This window comes from Tachysurus fulvidraco, chromosome 13 (genome assembly GCF_022655615.1).
Source record: "Tachysurus fulvidraco isolate hzauxx_2018 chromosome 13, HZAU_PFXX_2.0, whole genome shotgun sequence".
In the NCBI taxonomy this organism is placed as follows: domain Eukaryota; kingdom Metazoa; phylum Chordata; class Actinopteri; order Siluriformes; family Bagridae; genus Tachysurus; species Tachysurus fulvidraco.
This window is the reverse complement of record NC_062530.1, coordinates 26,738,045-26,757,716: the sequence shown is the minus strand read 5'-3', so window position 1 is coordinate 26,757,716 and position 19,672 is coordinate 26,738,045. Positions and strand designations below refer to the sequence as shown.

Genomic DNA, 19,672 nt, shown 5'->3' with positions numbered 1-19,672 from the left:
CAGCAATCTGTATTTGTTGGACTTTTACACGTTGTGCTCTTCACCTGAGGCAGTTTGTCGCTGCATTCATGTCTGGTGAGGATCGGTCCACCGGACTGTGCGGGGGGGCAGTGCAGGCCCTCGGTCCGACCTTTCACTGAACATTCTGGAGTCCGGCCCTCTGTGATCAGGAGCGTGAGGGACACCAGGAACTCCTCTGCGTCATACTCAAAAAACTCCTCTGCCGCTTCTGGAGAGAGACACACGCACACGCACACGCACACGCACACGCACACGCACACGCACGCACACACACACACACACACACACACACACACACACACACACACACATACACATACACACACATACACATACACACACATACACATACACACACATGTGGGTTTCCAGGCCAAAGAAATGTTTTGAAGAGGTGCAGCAAGAGGATGTCATCACACACACACACACACACACACGCGCACACACGCGCACACACGCGCACGCACGCACACGCACGCACGCACACACACGCACGCACACGCACGCACACAATCTGCCACATCCACACAGTCTGTTGATCATATTTGCACAACAGAGTAAAACAACCACAGATTCTCTCACACATTTTTTTCACACGTTCGTGTTTGTCCTTCGTGAAAATTCCTCTCTCTTCAATCCGTTCAAAAGGTTCTGAGGTAATTTATTTCCTCATCAGACTCAAACTCTTTATTTCCTGGAAAGTTCTTTGGTGAAACTTCACAACAGGTTTCATCATTTCTTTAAAAGTTTCCTCAAAATGTTCTGAAACTCATTTAAAACACAGGCTAAAACACTGGTGTGTTAGGAAACAGCTGAGAGATGGACACACACGCACACACACACACAACTGTACACCTCAATCACTGTCTGAGAATTTACTGCTTTTATCTCTCACACACACACACACACACACACACACACACACACACACACACACACACACACACACACACACACACATACACACACCAGCTGATTTCACAGTTCCAGTGAAGCCAACATCTTGCCATCTGTGTGAGAGAACACGCCTGCACGCCTTCGGCTGTTTTCAGAGCTCGTACTCGATAAATGTAGGAGGAAAAATGTGTGGAATGTGGTAAAGTAGGACAGATCACTGACGCTGAAACAGCACCCCGGTTAACACACACACACACACACACACACACAGGGAGCTGACAGGTAGATGAGGAGCTCAGTCAGGTGTGTTAGAGCGGCCCTGTGACTCTGATGGATGGAGCTGTAGTCACTGTGATTATATTCATCTATCTGAGAGATCACAATGGACTGACGGAGTGTTTGTGTGTGTGTGTGTGTGTGTGTGTGTGTGAGATCACATCATGTCACAGATTATACTGATATAGTGATGCATGATGTAATATGTTTATATTATATATATATATATATATATATATTGATTAATTATGATAATACCGATCATACCGCACACCTCTAGTCCCGGAGCAGCGTGTCCCAGAGCGAGGTCGCGATCCGACCTCATCGCTCATCACGACACATCTGAGTTCGAATGATCTGTATTAGAAACTGGACAAACTTGAGGAGATGTTCAGATGATTTCAGGCTGGAATGCTGCAGTGACACATTTTCAGATAAAATAACAACATGAATCAGCGTTATAATTAAAGCTGGCTTTTCAAATCTAATCTACACCTCGTGTTAAACTGCATGTCGTAGCAGTTAAACCAGATCCAACAAAACAATGTGACCAATACACAACAACACAACACAACGCAATTATCTCAAACTACTGAGGTGACAGTATGTAGGTGTCAGTATCATTACGCCTGGAATAAGAGTTTACGGAAACAATGTGAAACAGGATTCTCTTCAGAATGATGGAGACAACAACAACAACGAGGCGATACACGACAAAAAAAAAAAAGTGATATTTCAAAACGTGATTAAATAAGTGGAAGTGACGATATGGAGCGCCGCTGATGACGTCGCTAACGAATAAAATAAACACTTTATTAAGTTGAACTATCCTTGAACTATTCGATATGATACCCAGCTAAACTGTTTACACATCATCGTTTTTATGGACCGCTAAAATGATAACAATAACCATAATGTTTTACCCGACGGTAACTGTGTATTTATCCGCAACACATTATGCCGCTCTTACTTTGTGAAAATAAAGACTTTTAATTTTAACATAATTATTTAATATATTGAATATTTCAGTGAAGAAATTATTCATATTATAAATCCATTCAATCTATTTGGGAGAGATTTTTGGCACTCCACCCCCCCCCCCCCCCCACACACACACACACACTCTCACACACAAACTTACACTCACACGTGTCCACTTTTCAAGTTTCTACCACGATGGTGTTAATTTTAGCTGCCGCCCGTCAGCTGGTCATCATAGGGGCGTCCACGGTCGCCGCCTGACTAAAATAAACCTCCAGCAAAACCATATAATTACACAAAAGACTGAACACACACACACACACACACACTGTACACACAATACTACGGTATCAAATAAAACCCTCTCTTTTAAAATAAAGCACAACTCAACTGAGTCGATCCATCAGGCAGCAAAGGCGTGTTTGGTGTCTGATGATGACACAAAAGCTAACAGAAATAACTAGTCGTGGATGCTTTTAGAAACCAGTTTAGAACAAACATCTCCAACAGAATTAACTTCAGACTTGAGTAGTGGGCGTGGCCTAAAGTTAAACGATAGAAGTGATTCGGATGAATTTATGTTTTACTATATCAATGCATAATCTTATTTTAATTCAGACTTATTTATACATTTTATAAAACTTAACAAGGTTAGTGTGTGTTTTAACCAGTCAGAATTTCAGCAAAACACACTAAAGCACAGAGGTAACACACTACCATGAAAGCAGGGCATTGTGTGTGTGTGTGTGTGTGTGTGTGTGTGTGTGCGCGCGTGTGTGAGAACTGACCTATTTCATGTGTTTTTTTTAAACAGATGAGTCTTTTCTTGTAAAAAAAAAAAAAAAAAAAAAAAAAAAAAAAAACCACCAGGAGACACTAGTGATCCCACATTTGACTAAAATGTTAAAGCTTTATTATTGTGCATAAAGTATTCATGTAAAATGCATGAAAGTCAAAGTATATATAATATAATAGTTACAATACATGGAACACATAAGAATTCTACACGAGTTGCGTAGATAATAACAATAACAACATGAAATGCCTAAAATAGTTCAATTCCCAGAGCAGGAGTACGTTTTGTTTCTGTGGTCTAATGTCGAGACTCTAAACCAGGACTGCGATCACGGCCGCAAGAGAAATATAAAAACAATGTGTGTCAAAATCTGGATCAAGGATCATATTAAAAAACTGTTTTTTAAAAAGGCAAATATATCGAATATGTAGCTGTCATCTCGATTTTGATCTTTTTTTTTTTGTTTTATTTTGTCTTTTTATTATAGTGCATCTCTGAAACAAAGATGAGCTGATAAGCTCCACATTTCAGTGGATTCATCTGATTTATGAAGCAGGCCCTTGATAATACGACTCTCTGTCAATAACATACTTCATCCTGAGGCACAGTCAGCACTGGAAAGGTCAGAGCTGGACCTTGAGTGTTATTTCTCAAATTGTACAAGACATCCGAGCTTTAAATCCTGTCTGTTATTTCAACACACTTTAAAGACTTGTTATACTTTGACTTTTTTCCTTTAAACCCTAAAATAACTTCAGATCCTTCAAAACAACTTTAACCTTAAACCCAAAAAATCCCTAAACCTTAACCTTTACCTCAGTACACTAAACCCCTATCCCATAAACACAACCTTAACCTTTACCTCAGTACACTAAACCCCTATCCCATAAACACAACCTTAACCTTTACCTCAGTACACTAAACCCCTATCCCATAAACACAACCTTAACCTTTACCTCAGTACACTAAACCCCTATCCCATAAACTCAACCTTAACCTCAGTACACTAAACCTCTATCCACTAAACACAACCTTAACCTTTACCTCAGTACACTAAACCCCTATCCCCTAAACACAACCTTAATATTTACCTCAGTACACTAAACCCCTATCCCCTAAACACAACCTTAACCTTTACCTCAGTACACTAAACCCCTATCCCCTAAACACAACCTTAACCTTTACCTCAGTACACTAAACCCCTATCCCATAAACACAACCTTAATATTTACCTCAGTACACTAAACCCCTATCCCCTAAACACAACCTTAACCTTTATCTCAGTACACTAAACCCCTATCCCCTAAACACAACCTTAACCTTTACCTCAGTACACTAAACCCCTATCCCCTAAACACAACCTTAACCTTTACCTCAGTACACTAAACCCCTATCCCTAAACACAACCTTAACCTTTACCTCGGTACACTAAACCGCTATCCCCTAAACACAACCTTAACCTTTACCTCAGTACACTAAACCCCTATCCCATAAACTCAACCTTAACCTTTACCTCAGTACACTAAACCTCTATTCGCTAAACACAACCTTAACCTTTACCTCAGTAAAATAAACCCATATCTCCTAAACACAACCTTAATATTTACCTCAGTACACTAAACCCCTATCCCCTAAACACAACCTTAACCTTTACCTCAGTACACTAAACCCCTATCCCCTAAACACAACCTTAACCTTTACCTCAGTACACTAAACCCCTATCCCCTAAACACAACCTTAACCTTTACCTCAGTACACTAAACCCCTATCCCCTAAACACAACCTTAACCTTTACCTCAGTACACTAAACCCCTATCCCCTAAACACAACCTTAACCTTTACCTCAGTACACTAAACCCCTATCCCCTAAACACAACCTTAACCTTTACCTCAGTACACTAAACCCCTATCCCCTAAACACAACCTTAACCTTTACCTCAGTACACTAAACCCCTATCCCCTAAACACAACCTTAACCTTTACCTCAGTACACTAAACCCCTATCCCCTAAACACAACCTTAACCTTTACCTCAGTACACTAAACCCCTATCCCATAAACACAACCTTAACCTTTACCTCAGTACACTAAACCTCTATTCGCTAAACACAACCTTAACCTTTACCTCAGTACACTAAACCCCTATCCCATAAACACAACCTTAACCTTTACCTCAGTACACTAAATCCCTTTTTTAGATTAACACAGAGCAGAGTAAACAAAATAAACAGAGTAAACAGAGTAAACAGAGGAAAAAGTATAAACAGACTAAACTGAGTAAAAAGAATGAACAGAATAAACAGCTTTATCAGCTCTCGTCTGTGTCTTTATTCACTCAGATCACACTCAGCTGTTTACTCTGGATGAGACTCTGAGAGCATGTGGTCTGCCTTCTGTCCTACCTCACATGATTGACAGCTCGTGTGATCAGTGCTGGTTGGACTCCTAGCCCCGCCCCCTGGGCTAAAATAGCTTTACAGTTCTGTTTGTCTTTGTGCTGAGAGGATGTTACAGAAGTGTAGTAATAAGTGTTAGTGGTTCAGAGATTTATAACGTCTTCACTCACTCACTTCCATCCTCACATTTAAATCTCATTTTTAGACTGAAAGTCTGTTTACGACTGAAAACGATGAGCTTCTGTATTTACAGCTATATAAATGTTATAGAAGAAATCTTTTCTGTTTTATGTTATCTATAAATTTTTTTGACTACACTAATACAGAAGACACTAAAATGTCCTCACTAAGACAGAAAAAGGTGCGTGTGTGCGCTGTACTTTTTTTGCATGCTCTTGCTGTCACTGTGAGCTGTGTGGGCGCTTTGTGGAAGAGTGTTTGTGTGTGTGTGTGTGTGTGTGTGTGTGTCAGACAAGACAGTCCTGTACATTCTTACAGGGAACTCCTCCCACAGAGAGAGAAATAAAGAGGAGGAGCTGTATATTGATGTGAAAAAGAAGAACAGAAAACAGAGGGGCAGAAATAATGAATTCACGTGAGAAAGACAGACAGAGAGAGAGAGCGAGAGAGAGAGAGAGAGAGAGAGAGAGAGAGAGAGAGAGAGAACCTACTCCTCCTCCATGTCCCCATTCATCTGGGTGAAAGGTAACGATTTTTGGGTGAGACACACAATACACAAAAGCACAGCAGTGCTCTCTCTTTCTCGCCCTCTCTCTCTCTCTGTCTCTCTCTCTTTCTGTGTGTGTGTGTCTCTCTCTCTCTCTCTCTCTCTCTCTCTCTCTCTCTCTCTCTCTCTCTCATGCTGTGTTCACCAAACAAATCCTGACAGATTAACCAGGCAAGAGACATAGAACAAAAGCTCATTTGCATCAAGCTGAAGGGAATCTCACGCTGACACACACTCACGCTTGCTCGCTCACTCTCTCTCTCTCTCGCTCTCTCTCTCTCTCTCTCTCACACACACACACACACACACACACACACAAATCTATTGTACACACTGCATGGGTTGCTTCATTGCTGTGGTTTCCATCATGATGTCTAAAAGAAAACATTCCCTCCTCCTTTATTATCTCTTGTCTTTCCAATACCTTTTTCTATACCTCTCTCTTCTTTAAAAAAAAAGAAAGAAAGAATTAAAGAAAACGCTATGGGTGAATTCCACAAAAGTTGTGTACTGGAGTCTCAGAGCTCCTGAGAATGTCCTGAAAGTTCCTGCTCCTTGGAAGCTTATGATGTGTCAGTTGCTACTCCAGAACTTCGTTCCTGCTCGTGTTTTGAGGTCCATCATTTCCTGCTTCTGTCCTTCAGTTTCTAAGGTCCTGCTCCAGAGGTCTACATGTTATGACTCTCATGCTAAGGTCAAGAAGTTTATCTTCTTGAGATCTAAATTCCCTGCTTGTTCAGAAGCACAGACAATTTTTATATAGCTCAGCATTTTTTACTAGTCATTATGAATAGGTCCCAAGTCAATAATTGGTTGTGGACGAGTTCATCGTTTAATTTTATTTAGATTTATTATACTTCACTGCCACTAAGTGACTATTAGTCAGAGCGTAACCTCAGATTCACACCGGATGTGTCACGGTAATGATGCGTAGCGACCGTCTGTTAATCCACACCTCACACACTACTGCACAACAACACACTTCTACTGCACAACTGTGTTGCATAAATATTTCACTGGGAAGCTTCAGCTACACTGTTGAGACATCTGTAACTAACCGCATGCTACGAGTGATGTGGAAAAAATAGTGCATAAGCCAGCAAAGACAAAATGTCTGAAAGGAAATGTCTTCTCAAAAAACAAGAGATTGTTTGAAAGATGGTGTGTGTGCGTGTGTGTGTGTGTGTGTGTGTGTGTGTGCGAGTGTGTGTAAGAGCTCCCCAATCACCTGAATTCTCTATACATTTAATAAAAACCAGGAATCTCTGAGTATGTGATGTAAAAATAACTCATAACTTCTGCTCTTGGCCAGAGGAGTCTCTGTTCCTGCCAATGTTTTCCTCCTACCTCCATCCTGAGGAGCTCCTCCTCACTCTTAACCTCTGGCAGAATGTGTGTGTGTGTGTGTGTGTGTGTGTGTGTGTACCCAGTACTAATCACAACACTGTTCCTGGCTCAGGAGTAAGTTTACAAATCACACAAGAACATTTTGTTTTGCATCTGTTCTTCATCGTGTGTGTGTGTATTTGTGTGTGTATTTGTGTGTGTGTGTGTTTTATTGATTTCAGGTAATGCAAACTGAAATATAAAAGCTAATGATAGATGTGTGTTTGTGTTGATTTTATTATAGAATACATTATGCAATACCCTTTTTTGTCTGAGTGTGTGTGTGTGTGTGTGTATGTGTGTTATTGTGTGTGGTATCACATGCTGAACAAGCTTTGTAGCAGAAAATTACAGGCAACACCTACACAGTAAAACTGCTCACTACAGGCACTTGAAATAAATTTAAACAGCGTGTGAGTCTATCCACACACACACACACACACACACACACACACACACACACACACACACACACACACACACACACACACACACACACACACACACACACCCCTTGCTGTAATCATGCACACATTGTTGGTGCAGAACCTATAGACATGTGGTGGAGTGTGATAAGGCTTCTATAGATTTTACAACCACAAACACCTCTGTATTCACACACACACACACACACACACACACACACACACACACACACACACACACACACACACACACACACACACACAGGTAGGAATGTTTCCATAAGTACTTTGAGTACACTAAACAAACAACCAACCAAAAAAAATACAATTGTTGTAGAATATTATTGAATTCACACTAGTCAGCTAACTCAGAGTCAGATAAATAAATATTTAAAAATATTTAAAAGAATATAAAAATAAGTATTCAGTATATTTAAACAAGAAATCCAGTCCAAACGGGATCCTTAACTCTTTCTAGCAGCTGTGAACTCGGCTAGTCTCAGATTGCAAATACAAGCTAACTTGGGATGTCACCACACACACACACACACACGCACGCACACAAAAACACGAACACACACACTTACTTAAACATAAATAAACAGTATGGGCCATAATTGGTGTGTGTGTGTGTGTGTGTGTGTGTGTGTGTGTATATATATATATATATATACAGTGTTGTAAAAATACTCAGAAGAGATGATGGAGATCACTGAGGCTCATTTGCCATGTTTAGCTCCAACACACTGCACTGCTATTTACAGCCATGCTAACCTTTACTTAGTATGTTAGCAGGCTAGGCTAAGTGTAATTAAAGTGTGAGCTGAGTCATTTAAAAAGGAATCTGAGGTAAAATGTGATATTTATAATAGTTGTGTTATTATTGAGGTCACTTTGTCTATACGTTGGCCATATTTTATTTCAAAAGTAATTCTATAACAGTTTTTACAACCTAGATGAATCCCAAAATAGCTTATGCTAGTTACTTAATAAGTGACCATATATCAGATTATAGTTTGAAAGAATACATAAATAAAACATAAACAAACAAACAAACAAACAAATAAATAAAACATATATAAATAAATAAATATTTGCACTCACAGTGTGTGTAGGAATTTGTGTAAAAAAAAATTACTTCATATCTTACTGATAACTCCAAATATTCAATTTTCACTAATCCCATTATCTAGTCTTATATTTTATTTAAATGGAATATTTATTAAAAAATAATAATATGCTGTAATAAGTGTAATGGGAGTGACTTTTCACCGTGTCCGGCTCGATTTAACTAGATTTTTGGGTAAAAATAAACAAAAAGATAACTACCAGTTTACCCACGAGTATAAGTAAACGTGGTTGAAAAAAAAACAGCTAAGCTAAGAGACAGTTAAGCAGAATGTTTAATGTTTTAGTCAGCATTGATGCTAGTCAGTTTTACTTAACATTCTAGTTTCTTGCTAATAGACTACATTTGGGTTTGATTAATGTGGTGTATTTACATCAGTACCTCTCCTGATTAATGTCCCTTTGACACGGCACACTTTTAACACCCGATAAATGGTCTCACGTCGGCAGTCAAATCGACATGCAAAGTTTACAGTGATGTAATCAGGCTGCAGATTTGTTTAGAGCCTCACAAGGCCTGAGAAAGGGTTTCAAAATCCTTACTGTGTGTGTGTGTGTGTGTGTGTGTGTGTGAGTATGTGAGTGTCCACACAGTGAATTGCGATTCACAGTAACATAAGGTACGTCACGTCTCTGCGTGCGCTGACAAAGTCCTCAGACGAAACAGTTGAAGCGCAGACGTCTGACAACATAAACACTTCTACTTTAACAGATTCGACTCCTTTTTATTTCTTACATTAAATTGATAAAGAAATCTGTGACAGTGTTAGCTGCCAACATGAGCAGTGTCTCTCAGCATGCTTTCAAGCTAGCTTTACTACTCAGCATTCATGCTAGTCATTCATGCTAGTCAGTTTTATTTGAGTTGTTTTTGATACCAAACTGAATCCAGTCATTCAATCATTACAAAAGAACTAAACTGAGTCAGTCATGAATCAATCATTAATCATTCCTAGATTATAAAACCTGTGTTCAGTCTAATAACAAACACTGAATTGAGTCATTCTAAATAGAACTTGCTTTCAATAATACTGAAATGAATCACAGCATCGAGTTGAATCAAAACATTCAAAATTGAAATCATTCGCTGAATCAAATACAGAATCTGATCAAACAGCTGTATCTAAATGACACCGAATTGAATCACGGTGTTAAATTGAAACGAATCGGCGAACGTTTAGAAAACGTCCCGATGCAAGAACCACAGAACCGAATCGCTTTTTTAGAGATTTGGATTCGGTTGAGTAGAGAATCAACGAATCATGAAGTAAATCGCTCAAGATTACAAAACTAATTTTCAGCTACATCAAAAACAGATGGAAGGTCATTTGAATCAATTCTCACTCAGTGTGATTGTGTTGGAAATGGCAAGATGATGGGAGTCTATACAGTCACTTACAGAGATGAGTATGAAATCTCTCTTTCATAGATGGCAAGAAATAGTGAGAGAGAGACAGACAGAGAGAGAGACAGAGAGAGAGCAAGAGACTGAGAGAGAGTGAGAGACAGAGAGAGTGAGACAGAAAGAATGAGAGAGAGAACAGAGAGAGAGAGAGAGAACAGAGAGAGAGAAGACAGAGAAAGAGTGAGAGGGAGAAAGAAAGAGAGAGAGTGAGAGACACACAGAGAGAGAGAGAGACCGAGAGAGTGAGAGGGAGAGAGAGAGTGAGATGGAGAGAGAAAGAGTGAGAGGAAGAGAAAGAGTGAGAGGGACAGAGAAGGAGTGAGAGGGAGAGAGAGAGAAAGAAAGAAAGAGTGATAGTGAGAGAGAGAGAGGTTGTGTCCTCGGATAACTGCTGTGGATTTGTCAGTATGATGTCATCGCTCTCTCGATGGAAAGCAGAGCAGCAGTACCGCAGTGCTCCTTTTTTATCTCCTCCAACACGATCACGATGCAACACGCACCTACATCACGCACAGTGTTTACTCTTTCACAGGCTGTCCATCAAACGAGGGGGCGGAGCCGTGGTAATAAACAGGAAGTGGTTATACAGTCAAAGCTCATTTCATTTTTGTGTTCAAGCAAAGTGACATCAGGTTTCGACTGAGACAAGGATGCTGCAGTTCTACGTGTCTCCCGAACGGAACCTACAAATGACCTTTGACCCTTCTACCAACGAGATTCCGTGCATCCAGACCATATCCCATCAAACCTTAATGCATAAACATCAACCAATCGCTGCAGAGGAGGGCGGGGCATTCTGACGTTTACTGCCAGAGTGAAAGATGTAAGGAAACGTGTGAGAACAAGGAGGACACAATGACGTAACGCTGCCAAGGCCAAGGACAATGTGTGTGTGTGTGTGTGTGTGTGTGTGTGTGTGTGTGATGTTATTGTTCCTTTAACTCCATATTCTTCAGTTCATAAACACATGGAGATATTTCCTTCTCATGTACAGGAGGAGTCTGCAGTGTCAGCACCTACACAGTCTGAGGATGCGGGGTGTTCGTTTATTTTAGCCAAAATGAGAGAATAAACAGAAGCTGGTGAGGGGACGAAGTTCTGCTGTAACACAAGTGATAACAGGAAGGAACGTGTTTTCTGTACGCCCCCCCCCCCAAACCAAAAAAAAAGAACTGACTACGAACAGATTAAGAAGTGAATGAACAGAAAGCTGTGATCAGACAGAGTGCTGTGGGACAGAAGGGGAAAAAGCACTGGAGTTACTGGAAAACAAAGTACCACCAGGTGGTGACAGGCATTCAGCATGAGAGAGAGAGAGAGAGAGAGAGAGAGAGAGATGGATGGATGGATGGATAGATTTCTGTTTATTTTTGTTAGTCAGAAATGAAGTAAGTGAATAAGCAGCATAAAGTGATTAGCTGCTCTAATTTATTTAACAGAGGGCTGTGTGTGTGTGTGTGTGTGTGTGTGTGTGTGTGCGCGTGTGTGTGTGTGTGTGTGAGAGAGACTTTGAACAGTGTGAGCTCTGTGTGCATCAGCCTAATACCCTCTTTGTGTTTCCCTATTTACTCAACATGAACAAAGTCTCCTCACTGACCCACATCTCTCTCTCTCACACACACACACACACACACACACACACACACACACACACACACACACACACACACACACACACACAAACACACACACACACACACACACACACACACACACACGGTCACAGAGGCCATAATGCCTCTGCACAGGACAATTTCATGAACACAAACACAAACACACAACACACACGTCTTTGTACATCTTGAGTGTGTTCGGTTCAGTGTGTGGTCACAGCCTGGTTCAGGACGTAATTATAGCAGTTTATTCAGGTCATCCAGTGAAACTGTCTTTCTTCCCTTTCTCCTTCTTCCCTCTCTCTCTCTCTCGATCCTTTTTTTACAATCCGTTTGTCAGTGTATATATATATCTTCCTAGCCATCTATCCGTCTACGTGTCTCTGTACCAACATGTTGCTGAAAACTGATGTTAATCTCTAACTATTTACAGAAGCCCAACAGTTCAGCTGTGAGGTAGTTTGTTTCTCCTTTGTTCCCTTCATCTCTTCACTTCTTTTCACTGGCTGAGAGAAAACCGAATAAAACCCTTTAATTGATGAGCTCTGGGTGTGTATCTGTGTAAAGGCTGTGTATCAGTCTATAAAGTTGTTTAGGTTGTCTGCTAAACTCTTTAATTTTTGCATTCAATCAGTGTTGTTTTTCATCTGAAATGCTTTTGTGTGTGTGTGTGTGTGTGTGTGTGTGTGTGTGTGTGTGTGTGTGTGTGTGCGGTTTTGTAACAAATCCGTCTCAGTCTGCTCGTTACCTCCCTAAACTTTCCGCCTGCGAATAAAGAGGGCAGACTGAGAAGTCACATAGCAACAAGAACTGTGCTCTGATTGGACGGGAGCCTCTTAGCAAAACCAGAGAACTACTTCCTGTGTGTGGAGGGCAAGAGAGAGAGAGACAGAGAGGGAGAGAGGGGGGGAGAGAGAGATAGAGAGAGAGAGAGAGAGAGGAAAATAGGGTGGGGGTCTAAAAACAAAAGTCTTAGGACTAGAAACTCTTTACAACAAACACACACATCAAAGTGTGCTAAGCTAAAGAACCTCAGTGTGTGTGTGTGTGTGTGTGTGTGTGTGTGTGTGTGTGTGTGTGTGTGTGTGTGTGTGATTTAGACAAATACTTCAACCAAAACTTCTACACAAACTCCTCATACCCCACTTACAGTCCAGGATATATTTAATGTGTCTTCAGTTTCACCCCTGAGCTAGCAGGCTAATGTTGCAAACAGTTACAGAACTCAAATAGCCACCAGTTTAGCTGCGTATTAATAAGCCACAATTCTGCATCATTACACATTCACTTTATACACGTTTTAATGTTGTTTTTTCAAAGTAAATCAGAACTAAACGTTATGAGCGTGGACCTGAAGAAATATTCGATCACGAGCTCCACAGGCCGGAGGAATCGCCTGATCTGCCACTTTAATTAGCATCATAACTAATTAGCAAATGGATGCTTTGGATGTAACAAAGCAACACCAACGTTACTCACCTATCGAGAAGGAAAAAAGCGCCTCGGCGTCTTAAGTAAAGTCGGCCACATATTCACAGGTCGGAGTTTCCTGAGTCAATAACTCCTGAGCTAAACGCTGTTACTACACAAATAACACCTCTTTTCTATCGTAGTAATGTAGAGACGCAGCTACAACCGCGCTTTGTGTAGTAACAGTGTTTAGCTCAGGAGTTATCGACTCGGGAAACTCCGACCTGTGAATATGTGGCCGACTTTACTTAAGACTCCGAGGCGCTTTTTTCCTTCTCGATAGGTGAGTAACGTTGGTTTTACTTTGTTACACAGAACTAATATATGCCTTTGTCCTTTACATGATTATGCTTGTGTGGCATTTTTGCTTGTTTGTTTATCTACAATCGTATTGTTCTTCCCTTCAGCTATGATAAAGACACGTTTCTTTCCATTAGTCGCCCGGGTTACGTATGTATGTGTGGGCGGAGCCATCGATACAGGGGTGGGACCCGTTTGGGTTAGGGGCGTGTTTGTTTTGGTGTTTTTATATGTCGACATTGGCTTTCAAAAATCGGAGACCGCACCTTTAACTCGTATTGAGGTTACTTTGTGCTGAAATCGCAGCTGTTTGTGTACGCAGAAAATAAAGGTTTGCCTTCTGCTATGCGACTTGCTAGCATGAGCGTAGTGATGTAAGAAATGTGAGGTAAATCTTTCTAATCAGAACAAAGTTTAAAGCGTTTCAGTTTTCAGAGCCACTTTACCGAGGTTAAACTCAGTGACACGGCTATCGTACTGGGAATTTATCGCTTCCGTGCTGTGCTGGAGGAAGCCAGTGGAGAAAGCAAAGGTGCTCAGGTTAACGAGTCGGGCGCTGAGAAAGCCACTCGCTATAAATCTAACTTCATGGATTTTGCCCTTCAGAGTGTTTCTCGGACATTAACGGTAAAAGGTTCGAGTCAGAAATAGCCGGCGTGTTGAGATAAAGTAAAACGGAGTGAGTGCCGTCCCTCGTTATAATCCCTACAGTGTCTTTAGCCCTGTGACCTCGGACTCAGACAAAAGGCATGATGGGAAATCAATTCTCCACAAATTAAATCCCCCCTGGAGAGTTTTTGTGGTCTGTAGCCTCAGGGTGAAGGGGTAGGACTTAGACAGGAAAGAGAGAGAGAGAGAGAGAGAGAGAGAGAGAGAGAGAAAGATTAAGAGAAAGACAGAGAGAGACTGAGAGAATCTATTCTCTGTCAGACTAATGCTGATTATGTAATAGGATCAAAATCATGCAGGAGGAACTGCAGAGTGGAGTAGGAGGAGAGAGAGAGAGAGAGAGAGAGAGAGAGAGACACTTGTTTCATGCAAAGAAAAAGGATGATCTCATACACTATATATTTATAGTAATGCAATTATCCAATCAGCCAATCAAGCGGCAGAAGGACAAGAGATTCAGATACACATGTTCACATCAGAAATCTTAGGCGGATGGATTGATGGATGACGAATGGATTTTGGATGGATGGATAGATGGATGGATGGATAACGAATGGATGGTGGATGATGGATGGATGGATGGATGATGAAGAAATGACTCTGACCTTTTGAATGGTACAAAAAAAAAAAAAACAAGGAAAAAATTCCAGTGAGCAAATTGAAGTCAAAGAAGAAGACTGGAGCAACAGGAAGGATGGAGTAACTCCAGTAATCACTCTTTATAACAGTGATGAGCTGAAAGGCAAATCAGCGTCATAGGAATGTACGTGTGTTCCTAATAAAGTGGACAGCGAACGTAGGCTGCGTCTGAAATAAAATGGCCACTGTGTTTAATCCTTTGAGCAGTGGAGTGTACTTCACTCAAATAATAACCTGAGTCAAGGTCGTCTGTGCAGCATCGGCTATTCTAGTCCAGGTACTGCCAAAACACACACACCCACACACACACACACACACACACACTCAACCGCACACTCCCACTCGCTCATTCATTCAGACACACACACCTCCCTCACTCAGACAGTCTTAGTGGGTTAAGAAGTCACAAGCCATTACTTAATTTCTGCTCCTCTTAAGGGCAGGGGTGTGTGTGTGTGTGTGTTTGATTGGAGCCGGGTGGGGGTGGGGTGTGTGTGTGTGTGTGTGTGTGTGTGCTGTTCTTTTTACACTGCATGCGATCAGCTGATCAGGATGTCTGTGTGTTTGAGAGCGTGTCTCCCCAACAGTGTCCTTTTCCCTTTGCACAAGATCAGTGGATCACAATTCGTGTGTGTGTGTGTGAGAGAGTGTGTGTGAGTGTGTGTGTGTGTGAGAGAGAGAGTGTGTGTGTGAGAGAGCAAGTCACTGATAACACACACACACAGACCTGTAGGGTTTGGGGGGTTTGCGTAACAACAGTTGAGCGAGAGAACACACCAGGTGTTCAGTAACGACACCAGGTTTAGTTTTACCTCCTGGCAAGCTTTCCACACACACACACACACACACACACACACACACACACACCCTTTGAATACAGATTTATTTTAGCGTTCCATATTTGCATTATTTGTGAGGTGACCATGTGCTGATTTAGTCACAGTGTTAAACTGGTAGCTGAAAGTTTCCATTAGTCCTTTGTGTCTTTATGTAACGTAACACAACACGCACACACACACACACACACACACACACACACAGTTACACTATTTCTAAAAGGTTATTGTTCACTTTACACACACACTCCACTTTTACTTGTATTCTATTCCTATTCTACTCTACTGTGCTTTTACCTTCCTGTTTTTCAGAGTAAGATGTTATGGTAGTTCCAGTTCTTCTTTGTTCTACTTTAACTGTGACTCTGTAGTTTGTTACTGTAATGATGTCACTTTGTACAAGCCAACATTCTGCTTTAATATTTAAGCTTAAACAAAAATATATCTAGAGTAACTCCTCCTAGAGCTTTCGAGCCACATGCACCAAAGTCGGATATGTTATAGACGCTGGTCTGAAGTTTGTTGCTATTACTTTTCTAAGCGATCCGAGTACCGGTACTTCCGGTACCGGGTCTCAAACTGGCTTTTTTCCCCCCATAGACTCCCATTATAAACTTTAGAGGTTTATAACTCGACAAGCTTTCGAACTATCTACACCGAACTCGGCGGCTCCTTAAGGGTGAGGCTCTGAACAAAGGTTTAAATCGGTGTACCGACTGGCCTTTCGGTTGTCCCGCAGCCCCGCCCCCAAGATATGCAAAATCAAAAAACTTTTTACAAACATGGTCATGTGACATATCAAAACACTCAGAACTATGAGGAGAACTTCCTCAGGAGTATTCAGATGACATCACATGCTCGTCTCCGCGTACCTCCAAATGTTTTGGCAACCTAGCTTTCTCTCCAATTGCCTCCAAAAGCAACTCTAACCCTTATGTCCACTTGCCTCCAAAAAAAGCACCATCCGTTGCAAATATTTGCGTCGTCAAAGCCAACATCAAAGTTCGTCTCGATGAACTTTGCAAATCTACTTATTTCTCCATTCTATAAAAAGACTAGTTATTTCTCCTCCATCCAAAGTCCCTAAACACTCTATACTGTTCTACAGTGAACTCTATTACACTTTGTTCTACTAAACTCTATTATACTTAATGTGACTTTATTACATTCTGCTCTCGACTCTATTATACTGTTGTAACTCAGCTTGTTTATACCCTGTTTACTCTACTCTTATTTCACACCATTATACTGTGCGAATGCATTACTCTCTCTTCTCTATTACACACTGTTCTACTCTACTCCATTGTACTCTATTCTACTTTCTATTACTCCATCATACTCGGTTCTACTCTATTATACTCTATTATATTCTATTTTATTCTTTACTCTGCTCAGCAGTTGTTTATGAGGACATAGTGGACAGAGAGGAAGAACCGCGTCTTGTTTAAAGCTCGTGTGAAAGGACTGCTGAAGGGTAAAAGTGAATGGTCATGGAATGAGGGTCAAGTGATCTTTGACTCACCTAGACTGGTTAGAGGAGAGAGTGTGTTATGTGACTCGCCGAGGATGACTTTACAAAACACCACCACCATCATCATCATCATCATCACTGCCGACCTGCTCGTGTGACACAGCCATTATTTCATCAACGCCACTAAACACATTTTTACACAACTATCTTCGTGTGACGATATCGTCAAAATGTTGCTCCGTGTTAAAAAAAACTTTATATGAATCTGTCTTTCTGCAGAATAAAAAATTCTGAAAGTTATACGGTTTAACGTAGCTTTATATTGCATCATCTGTCCTGTGTACGCAGGAACCTCGAGGAAGTCAAGACGGCTTTACGACTATCATCCTGCTCCAGCTGTTTGTGTAACAGGCAGAGGATCTGAGTGATAAACCTCTCCCAGCCTGCAGGGTGTGTGTGTTTGTGCGTGTGTGTGTGTGAGGCCAGATCAAATCAGCTTCCATCTTTATCTTACACTCAAGTCTCTTGAGAAAGTTCTTCTTAACGTTATCTCCAACATAGAGAGGCTCCAGGAGACGCTGAGCGTTCTGTGAAGCCCAGGGCATTTAGCCAGAAGCTCTGAGCTGCAATGCTGCATTCAGCTCCAGCTGGAATCTTCCAACCTCACGCTGGGAAGAACCTGAGAAACTTCATAGGGGAATTTGGAAAAAAAGTGTTATAACCCATGAGTCCAGCACAATGATGAGATCTCAGAATGACTGCTCAGACTGACGGTGAAAAAAAAAGCAAGTCTGATTTACTGTTAAGCGAGATGACTGGAGATGATCAGCAGCAGCGAAGTTTAAAACAGAAAGCTGTAGCTCCCGAATCGTATGACGTAGCTCCCGAATCGAATGACGTAGCTCCCGAATCGAATGACGTTAGCTACGTCATTCGATTCGGTAGCTACGTCCTACAATTCAGTAGCTACGTCATCAGCAGCAGCGAAGTTTAAAACAGAAAGCTGTAGCTCCCGAATCGAATGACGTAGCTCCCGAATCGAATGACGCAGCTATTGAATCAATTGCATAGTTACTGAATCAAATGCTATAGCTACTGAATCAGCAATTTCAGACGCACACATGTAGATAAAATTATGTAGAAAAATGTAAATACATAGAAATCTAAGAAAATTAATATTGGCAACACACACACACACACACACACACACACACACACACAAACACACACAGATGATGGCCTGTGGTAATTTTCCTCTCAAGCTGACATGTAAACGTTTCATATGAAAAGCCTGTTTTTATCCCTTGATGCAAATCAGCCGATTGATTCTTTAACCGTGTGACTCGCCACAGAGCAGGAACACGATTAAACTATAAACTAGTACGAATGTGAAATAGATGTAAAAGTCCTTCAGGAAAGAGAACTGGAACGTCTACATTTTACTGGGACGATCGTCTCCGTGCTGGAACGGGAAGGGAAACGGAGATGGGACTCGTTTTTCTGGGTGTAGGTCAATAATAACGCAGACGTCATGAAGGAGCTTCCTGCTCAGCACCGAGCCTAAAGAAGCTCTGAAATCACGACAACGTAATAAAGTGATCGAATATAATCGAGAGGATATTAATTGGGCTCCGATTGATCTGGCACCGGATCTGATACGCTGTCGTTTCTATAGCAACAGCTTATTCACGTAAGGAAGGAGTCTCCAGTGTCAATAAGGAGGAGTTTACACTTCTGTTCAGTTTCTATAGTAACAAGACAAACCATGAACTTCATTACAGTTTGTTTGTAAAACACTGAATGTTTTTTTCTGATGAAACTCTGCCTGCGGTCGAAGTGCGAACCGAACCGAACCGAACCCTGAAGCCGAAGCAGAGCGGAGTTTAGAGTTTCCTCTTCTCAAACACACCTGATTCAGCTTTAATGATGAATTATTGAGTGGGGTGTGTGTGAGGTCATCTCGGTACCTAACGCCACCCTGACGTCTGGCCAGTGGAAAAGCTTACTGTGGAATTAAATAGCGAGGGATCAGGTTGGGTGTGATGACCACGCCATCGATACGCCTCGTAATCACGTCACGTCTTTCACTCTGTCCTTCCGGAGATTCAGCACGACTCGGTACACGAGAACGAGCTCGTCTTCGTCTGCGGCAGGAGGAGGAGCTAAAGACCCTCTCATCTATAATGTGAACCTGATCCTCAGACCAGAGACGACAAAACTGTGAGAAAGAGAAGCAA

At 41.4% G+C, this 19,672-nt stretch overlaps 1 protein-coding gene across 1 annotated transcript in view; it reads right to left on the bottom strand.

Annotated features, from left to right (window-relative positions):
• The window catches only part of fam214a (family with sequence similarity 214 member A), a 36,548-nt gene that overhangs the window by 10,774 nt on the left and 6,102 nt on the right, over window positions 1-19,672 (bottom strand). Inside the window, exon 2 of the mRNA XM_047822161.1 lies at window positions 45-229. Coding sequence (XP_047678117.1) covers window positions 45-229 — 185 coding nt within the window. The remainder of the gene's footprint in view (window positions 1-44; window positions 230-19,672) is intronic.